The sequence below is a fragment of the Corticium candelabrum genome, chromosome 13 (genome assembly GCF_963422355.1).
Source record: "Corticium candelabrum chromosome 13, ooCorCand1.1, whole genome shotgun sequence".
In the NCBI taxonomy this organism is placed as follows: Eukaryota; Metazoa; Porifera; class Homoscleromorpha; order Homosclerophorida; family Plakinidae; genus Corticium; species Corticium candelabrum.
The window spans coordinates 4,637,396-4,647,236 of NC_085097.1; the positions used below are offsets into that span (position 1 = coordinate 4,637,396).

The window sequence follows — 9,841 nt, forward strand, 5'->3', positions numbered from 1 at the left end:
CTAAAATAGGATGTGTACAGTGCCACCAGGCATATCTCGCCATGCGCTGTTACGAAATTCAAATTCGCCTAATTCAAATTTGTCATTCGCGGTTGCGTTGAAATTTAAAGACAATGACGAGAGATGAAATAACAGTTTTTATATTTAATTTCTTGTTTGAAAATGATCTAACGGACTCCCATTTGGGGAACTGTGATGTCGACGATTTGAACATATTGTCACGTTTCTCGCTGTCAGAAGGACTCACGACTCTGACATTTAGTCCAAAGCTTTGTTATATTGTTTTCTAAAAATTCATCTAGGCGATTTTGAAATAGAGCTTCTTCTTTGCAGATATTCATTGAAAGGGTCCCCGTAAAGAAAGTTGTTTACGGTCATGTTTGTCCGTTGAACAGCAACGCTCGGCAATGAACGTAAACGAGTACGTTATACAGACGTTCGGGCAAAAACTCGTCTAAGCGATTTTTAGAAGACGCTTTCAATACGGAGTTATGATACAATGAAGTTGTTGTTGCAATTGCTATACCTCTACTGCTAATTAAAATAATTATTAGAACAGAATGTTCACATAACGTGTAACACTACTTCAGTTCACTCAACGTAGATTACAAGGACAGCACAAAAACATAAATATTTTTACATCTAGAGCTTGTCATCTGATCACAACGAGGAAGAGTAGCGAGTCAGTCACGGATCAGCTCGTCGAATCTCTCGTTCGTGTTGGAATCCGCATTCCAGCAGTCCATAGAAGTCGATATTGAAGGAATCTTGTCTGTCTGCACAGCTGCCTTAGCTGCATTGTAGCACCTCTTGCCATGGTGACATTTCAGACCACACGTGATTCCTTGTTGTTTGCAGCTGCATTTGGCCTTCTTACTACAGTTGGTAGTGCATTTGCACCCATCAGATGCAATCTTTGCCCGTCTTTTTTTGCTGGCACGTCAACAATCTTCTTACCCGATTCAGAGAAATCATCAACATTCAGAGATTGTTTTCTGCTATTGCATTTACCTTGACAAAAATATGTTGTGTTTCTACATTTGCTAAAGGAAATGGTTAATTATTATTGAGGCGAGTGTTGGTGAACCCTTTTTTGCATACTGTGTTGAGATATATTAAAATATGTTGTGTATGTATTTATGATTGTATGTATCTTTTTAGCGTACGTACGTACGTATGTAGCTGGATTTACAATATGGGAACGCTTGAGCGTCGCGTCGCGTGCGTCCAGTCACGTTGTCTTGCGTGGGAGTGGCACGTATCGCGTCGCACGCGTCGTACCATTCACAATACGATTTCAGCGCGCCGTAGACGTCGCTGCCTGAATTATTGAACTGACCACTCGCGCTTCGATTTTCTACTAGCAGAACTCTGCCGGAACCCCCAGCTTGCTCAAAATCAATTTCGAGGCGTTCTCCCATGCACGCAGGTCTTTGTACGTGTTGCAGTTGATCATCCACAAGCAAGGACAGCTCCCTACACAATCTATAGACCGCTGAACGTCGAGTACAGCGCCCAAATCAGTAATCATTGCCCACGGAAGCCACCCGTGCATTTATAGTTGGCTGTGATTGGTCGAAATCAAGGTGCTACTTCCGACGCGACGTGTACAGCTTCCGATTCGACGCTCAAATAGAACTTGGTTCTATTTGGACGCGTCGCGTAGCGAGCGTCGCGTCCGTCGAACGTCGCGTCGCGTAGACCATTTACAATTTGAATTTGTACTACGCGACGCGACGCTCAAGCGTTTGCATATTGTAAATCCGGCTTGTATGTATAGTATGTAAGTATGTATGTATGTATACTTACTCAAGTTACTTGAGTCAGCAGCAATCTCATCATTGATTGCAGGTTTACAAGTTTTCTTTTTATTACTGATTTGATGTTTAGAAGCATACTGTGCATCACTGGTATCATGAGCAACAGATTCTTGTATATCAGTGGTGTCAGGTTGCATGTAGGCTTTTATTAGAGCCACATGATAGAGCTTAGACATAGTTTTTCCGGATTCAGCTTTTAGCAGGTAACGTCCTTTGGACATTGCCTGAATTACTTCGTATGGTCCTTTCCACTTTGCCTCAAGCTATCCTCCCATTCGGTGTGAATGCTGCATTGATTTTAGAAGAACAAGAGTGCCCTCAGCATATTTCTTTAGAGGAAAATATTGTTTTGTCAATAATATTAGTGGTAGCTTACCATATTAATAAAATAGACAACATGGTATTACTGACAATACTTTTTCTCTAACTGTAAAATCTCGTGTTACAAGTATTGTGAATGTACAGTAGTATATAAAAATATCATAGTTAGTTTTAATATCTAATGGTAGACTCAAAAGGCATGATAAAGACTAACAATTTGGGATGTAGACTTCTCTGTGAATTTTGTTTATGATGAATGATGGCAAGATGTCAACGTCAAGGTGTGTGTGTGGATAGCAAACTATCTATCGTACGTATGTAATGGAGTAGTGTCTATAACAAATTAGCATATTTAGTATTTGTTGAGAGCAATACAAAAATACTTCCCATTGCTTAAAAAATTATTCAGACACAGTGAAGGTTAAATATGTTTTAAAATAATATCGCATTTATGACTTATTGAACAAATTTTATAATCCAGCATGTGTGTTGTCACAAGAGCTACAAAATTGCTGTACGTCTTTTTTCATTCCTCTGCAGTAGTAGCTTTGTTTCACCTGCATGAATTTCAGTTGAGGTTATTGCTCTTGTGTAGATTGCATGCATGAATGCATGTATACAGGTATATACGTATCACGGTATGTACGTATCACGGTATGTATGTATGTATGAATGTATGTATGTATGTATGTATGTATGTATGTATGCATGCATGTATGTATGTATGTATATATGTATGTATGTATGTATGTATGTATGTATGTATGTATGTATTTATGTATGTATGTATGTATGTATGTATGTATGTGGCTCAATTGGTTAGTGTGTGCAGTTGGAGATTGGCAACATCCGGGACCTTCGGGTTAGAGATCGAGTTCGGGAGGGCCACATACATAAGTTCCCTTAGGTAAGGAACTAACATACAGTTGCCTCACTCTCCGGAGTGTCAGTTCTGTCCAGCAAGTGTGAAATGTGAAGTATGAAGTGTGAAGTGCAGTGACTGGGACATATCTGGTAACATGATGGAGTGACTGTTGGGGCAGCAACCGCGGCGGCGGCGGCGGCGGCGACAACAGCAGCAGCAGCAGCAGCAGCAGCAGCAGCACTCCCAGGCGGCAAAGATGGGGAAAGAATATGGTGACTAACAGTAACTGAGTTTAGATTGTACTTGCAGTATCAAACCTGGGCCTTAAGGGCTCTTGTTTGTACGTATGTACTAATAAAATGTGTGTGTGTGTGTGTGCGTGCGTGCGTGCGTGCGTGTGTGTGTGTGTGGCTCAACTTGTTAGAGTGTGTAGCTGGAGATTGGCAACATCCGGAACGTTTGGGTCATTATTCAAGTGCGGGACGGCCACATGCATATTTCCTTTGGGCAAGGAACTGACAGGCGAAGAGTCTTCCGACAACTCAGCCCACTCTTCCAAAACCTCTGACTGCTCTTCCGACACCTCCTCAGATAATAAAGAAACGAAGCAGAATCTCTTCTGTCTCTTCGGAAGAGGCATAAGAGAATAAAGAAACGCGTCCATGTGTGATCTGTCTGCGTACGGTAGAAAAGTGTTAATTTGCTATAAGTGACGTTTTTAACCATTGAGATGGTCATGAATACAATAGACACATTGTGGCATGTATATTTTGACAGTGTGTAGGAACCACAACAGTGGAAGTCCTAATTACTGCAAGCAACACTTACGTACTCGCTGTTTCCGCGAAGCCAACCCCTCCCATTTTTCACTTCCGTTGACGGGGAGAGGGTCTGATATGGTTCCTTTGATGTCTTGGTTCTGCCGACCAACGCTTTCCTTTGGGAATAAAGACATATCCATGATATGTTATTGAGATAAGCGAGAAACTAATGCAAACGCACTATTAATTAGTATCCGCATTTTACAACAAAATTTTAGCTTCTGTTTCTGTTGCAGGTGCTGCTGGAATTTGTTCTTGGACTAGGCGCAGGGCCGGATCCAGGAATTTTTGAAAGAGGGGTTCACCTGGTAGCAGTTACTTATAGCATTATTAATTTTCTCTTTTCTAATGAAATTATATAAAATTATTGAACCACGCCTATTGGAAAAGAAAGGTTGCAACCTCCTAAACTTCCCTCTGAATCCGGCCCTGAAGCGAGTTCATTTGCTCTCACAGTTCGCGTGGCTGTTTGCTAGAAGCATGGTAAGAGAAGCGCGGAGGTCGTCTTCTTGTACGACAACATTGGCAGGTGAGTTCCATGTGGAAGTAGCTAGAAGCTGCACGTTCTGTTGCTAGATCTAACGCTGCAGCTGCATGACGTCCAGATGAACCTCTATGCAATTTCGCGAAGAACAACTCACCTGCCAATGTTGTCGTACAAGAAGACGACCTGCTTGCTTCTCTTACGATGCTTCTAGCAGGCAGCCAAGCAACCTGTGAGAGCAAATGAACTCACCTAGAAGAAGAACAAAGTCCAGCAGCACCTGCAGCAAAAACAGAAGCGAAAATGTTGCTGTTACATGCAAATACTAATTAATTAACAGTGCGCTTGCAGCATTTGCTCGCTTATCTCAATAACAGATCATCGTTACGTCTTTATGCTTCATGGAATGCAGGGGTCGGCAAACCAAGACATCAAAGGAACCATACCAGACCCTCTCCCTGCCAACGGAAGTCAAAAAGGGAAGGAGCGAGCTGTGCGAGGCTAGTGAGTACGTAAGTGTTGCACGCAGTAATTGGGACTTCCACTTTTGTGGTTCCTACACACTGTCGAAATATACATATCACAATGAGTCTATTGTATTGAAGACCATCTCAATACATGTTTTAACCAATCATCACACGTCACTTAATATAGCAAATTAACACTTTTCTACCGTACGCAGCCAGATCAACTGAAACATACAGAAGAGACAATTGACTCTAGCCTCAGTATGTGTCACGTCACTGCCGATATTTTTGGCTCTCCATTGGTGTAGACGGTTCTCATCATGAATAGCGTTTGTCTTATCTTAGCTCTGTTCTTATTTTCTACTACCGTGTTGCAAGTGAGGCTTGAAGTCATTAAAAGGTACTGTACAGTGTACCAAAGATTCTGTAAATAGTGTAATAAGACATTTTTAGTGCAGGAAGCCCGAAGAGGGGCATCTGTGCCATTGCAAAATAGCGTGTAGTTATCTTGTTGCTTTGTTGTTCTTTAGCGCCTATCTCCAATGCTCGTCTCAAGAATCAGCACTGCTTTTTCGCTACAAAGAAGGTATGGACTACACATTCAAACCGTACATGCATGTATATTGTATAATTACAACAGATTGCCATACAGATTGTTCCAAGAACTGCAGTTGCAGTAAGCGTTACAGTTACTCTGAATTTCGCTCGTTATATGATTTTAATGGTATTTGAAGACAACGACACCGTTCTCTTTGCTGATGACTTTGAAAATGGACTACAAACTGGGAAGTGGCTTGAAGCACAAAGCGGGCGTGTCGTCGAGGATCCGACAAACAGTAAAAATCACGCTCTTGGATTTTCTCGCTGCAAGTGAGAGCTGGACATGTTTCTGTACAATCGTGTGTGTGTGTGTGTGTGTGTGTGTGTGTGTGTGTGTGTGTGTGTGTGTGTGTGCGTGTGTTTGTGTGTGTGCGTGTGCGTGTGCGTATGCGTGTGCGTGTGCTTGTCTGTCTGCCTGCCTGCCTGCCTGCCTGCCTGCCTGCCTGCCTGCCTGCCTGCCTGCCTGCCTGCCTGCCTGCCTGCCTGCCTGCCTGCCTGCCTGCCTGCCTGCCTGCCTGCCTGCCTGCCTGCCTGCCTGCCTGCCTGCCTGCCTGCCTGCCTGCCTGCCTGCCTGCCTGCCTGCCTGCCTGCCTGCCTGCCTGCCTGCCTGCCTGCCTGCCTGCCTGCCTGCCTGCCTGCCTGCCTGTCTGTCTGTCTGTCTGTCTGTCTGTCTGTCTGTCTGTCTGTCTGTATGTCTGTATGTCTGCCTGTCTGTCTATCTGTCTGTCTGTCTGTCTGTCTGTCTGTCTGTCTGTCCGTCTGTCTGTCTCTCTGTTTCTCTGTCTCTCTGTCTCTCTGTCAATACATATATTTCTTATACAAGACATTATTACAGTCTATGTTAAAAATCAGCAAGTTCTAAGACAGCTAGCACCCAAGAGGTCCCTAACAATGGCTAAGAGTCAAACAGTTGATAATAAGCTAACAGAGTTACTAATGGCACCAACTGAGTTACGTACCACTATACTGGACTCTGTTCATCTTCTACAGTAACACTCTTGCTTTGCACTGCTGCATCGCAATTGAGAATCACGTCCTCCAGTTGTTCTTGAACTCGCCCTGTCTGCACTCAGTTGTCCATATTGCTATTGATGAGAGCTGGTTGAGATATTTTTGGGCTTCTTGCCTCCACCGACCAAAGTGCTCTATCACCAGAGGAATGAAATTCATTGTAGTTCCACAAGGACGTGCCTTTTGGCGTATTACCCATTTCAGAATTCTTCTGTCTGTCTGTCCGTCATATATATTTGACCTTTTATCTATGACACATTTTGCAATGCAGGGTACTATGTACCGTCCAACTACTAGTAGTGTTCATCAATTAAACTAAGCTAAAATTGAAACTCGTGTAAAACAAAATGAGGACTACACTTAAAAACTACAGTGTATAAACAAAGCCTCCAGTACCAGCTAGTGGCTAAAGTACTGGGTGGCAAAGAGGTCACATCTGTTGTCTTCAGACAGCGAAGATAGGTTTTTAGAGATGACTGTAGCATTACACTTCTGAAGCTGAATAGAAAAGTGTTTGGACCAGAAGTCGATAAACTCTGCTGCGTTCGGTCGTCCCACGTTCTCCAATGACTTCTTTGATAGTTTGCATAGAAATTTCCACCCATCGATCCCCCAAGCTCCAAAATGCTCCATTACCAGTGGGGTTACAGTGGCAATTATGCCACCTGGTAATTGCTGGTTGTTGTATTTCTCTTCTTTCCGTCTGCTCTCCTCTCTGCAGCGGCACCACTAACACCATCAAATGATGGAAAGATTTTACTACTCCATGGGTGGGCGAGGGAGATATCAAGGTCAACGTTGTTTCCAATGTCCGAGTCAAACAATACGATGTGTAGTCTGTTGTCTGTGGTTGTATAGCAACTTCTCAGCTCCCTGCGGTGGTGGATATGCAACCCACGAAAAAAATTAGACCAGACGGACGAAATCGATTCGTGAGACCATACAGGCGCGCCACCAGTCTTACAGGTCAGCAAATGGTATCCACTGTCATCTATAAGAGCTCCACAATTGCATGACGTTTTCCAGCTGGAGAATGCTATGGGCAAACCCAAACAAAGGAAGGACGCCAAGCAAAAATTGCAAGAATCGAGTGCAAACACTTCAGATGTAGGGATAGCATTAAGCCAAGCCCAAGGACCCTTACCTGTTTTTGAGCGTAGGCGGGCTGCATCTCTGGCAGTGGGGGCATTTTAGAGTAGATACTGAGCATTGGAAGAAGCAGTGACTGAAGATTGCTTTTGTTGAACTTTCCCAGTACATGGCAGGTAGCCGTAGATATTTTTGGCCTGTAGGGACAGACATTGCTATGGCCTCACTGATTGGAGTGGTTGAAAAGCTTAAGAGACTGTCGATGATAGGTCGTAAAACAGGGAATCGGAATGGCAGCTCTGTCTGTCTTTCTCTCTGTCTGTCTGTCTGTCTGTCTGTCTGTCTGTCTGTCTGTCAAGAATCATTTATTTCTTACAATCACACTATCATACATCACAGCAGAAACTACTCGACTAAAGCTAAATGCTTTATAGTGTTCATAGGTAAGTGTATACATACTTTCTGAGGCAAAAGAGACAACTAAAAGTACACTAATGATAAAAGAATTGAGTGCTGAGTGACTCGGGAATCTGACACCCACCACACAACACATTCAATTTCTTCTGAATGACCCGTGCGTTGCACTTTTGCAGCTGCACTGAAAATCGTTTACGCCAGAAGTCCACAAATTCCGGTGCGTTTGGCTGACCAACTTCGTCTGATGAGAAAGCTGCTAGCTTTCGCAAGAAGTTCCTGGCCTCTTCTCCCCATGCACCGAAATGTTCGAATACCAAGGGGATGGCTTTGAGAACTGAAGTCCCAGGGAGCTTTTGTTGGCTGTATTTTGCCGCCTTCCTATTCTCTCGTTGTTTAGCAGCGACGCCTGTTCTATCAGCAGAGCTTGGAAATGCATCCGCACTCCAAGGGTGGGCTAGAGAGATGTCCAGGTCGAGGTTGGAAGCTGATTCAGAATCGAACATGACAATGTCAGGCCTGCAATCTGAAGTGACATATCTGTTCCTTGGCTCCCGTCGATGGTGGATTTGGAGGCTCCGAGGCACTCAGACCACACCCCAGCAATTGATTCGTGAGACCAAATAGGGCCTCCACCGGTCTTGCATGTGAGTAGGTGGTATCCGCTGTCATCCAGTGGTGCACTGCAGTTGCATGCCTCTGACCAATGTGACAGAGAGATGGGCAATCCGAGCCTCACAAGCGACGCCAAGCGAAAATCGCAGGGTTTGAATGCGAAACCTTGTGTTGCAGGGATTGCATTTAGCCACGCTCCAGCTCCTTTTCCCTGTAGGGAATATAACCTAGAGGCATCTCTAGCCGTAGCAGAGTTATTTAATGAAAGTTGTAGTTGGTCTGCAAAGAACTGATTTGAAAGTCTGCTTTGAAGTTTCTTAGGATTTGCCAGATAGTCAGACAGAAGCTTGTCAGGAGGTATGGACTTGGCAAGAGCATCACCAACTGAACCAAATTGATGGTCAAGCACGTTGTCAACCATGGGTATTACAGCAGGAAAACGAAGTGGGAGCTCAGCAAGTGAGTGTATCCATGAAGCCACGTAACCGAGTTTGAAGGTGGACGACAGGGATGACATACCAAAACCACCCAGACGTACTGGCAGTGATATTTGCTCCCATGGAAGAACCAACTCGGGGAAGCCTAGTACTTGTGAAAATGTTGCGCGCGTCATAGAGTCGTGGATAGAAGCAGCTTTCCTAATATTATTCGGATGTACAGTCCGGGCAAGATGGTCTAGCTTCGGCACGTGACAATGACGAAGGAGCAGGAGAGCACTTTGAGGGTCATTTAATTTTGGAAGATAGTCACACAAAGAAGACCCTGACTGAACGATCTGAGAGCAAGAAGACTCAACAAAAGCAGTAGAACCGATGGGAGTTCCGAGGAACATTGAGCCCTCAGATGTTACTTGAACGTAAGTATTAGCGGTATTGATGGTACCTGAAGGACTGAAAATCTCGCATTTGGAGTCTGAGACGGATAAACTGCCAGAAAGGAACATATCCTTTAGATTCTGGAAAGCTTCCAAGGTTTTGTCCGGATGACCCAATAGAAACACGTCGTCAAGGTAAGCTAGGATATGAATTTCTTGAAATCTTTCCTGGAGATCCCTCAGAATTGGATGAATTGCTGTGGCAAACAAGGCTGGACCAAGAGGGTCGCCTTGGTGGATGCCTTCTTCCGATGATATAGCGACTGCTGTACCACCCTCCATGAAGACTAGTGAGTTGAATCCACCATACATCTGTGATGCGTAATTGTATAGCTCAGGGAAAGACTGGCGTAGCTCGTTGAGCAGGTGATGTCTATTGATAGAGTTGAATGCATTCTTTACATCGGACTTCAGTACAATCCAATCAGGGTTGTGTTCCAGCATCAGCTCAATATGGTGA

The 9,841-nt window shown here is 44.1% G+C and overlaps 1 protein-coding gene across 1 annotated transcript; it reads right to left on the bottom strand.

The window, feature by feature from the left end:
* Nucleotides 1–7,944: 7,944 nt before the first annotated feature.
* On the bottom strand, nt 7,945–8,461 carry LOC134189230 (uncharacterized). The gene has a single exon (XM_062657471.1). It carries the CDS (start codon nt 8,396–8,398, stop codon nt 7,970–7,972), a length of 429 nt encoding a protein of 142 aa, XP_062513455.1. The 5' UTR covers nt 8,399–8,461; the 3' UTR covers nt 7,945–7,969.
* Nucleotides 8,462–9,841: the final 1,380 nt, after the last annotated feature.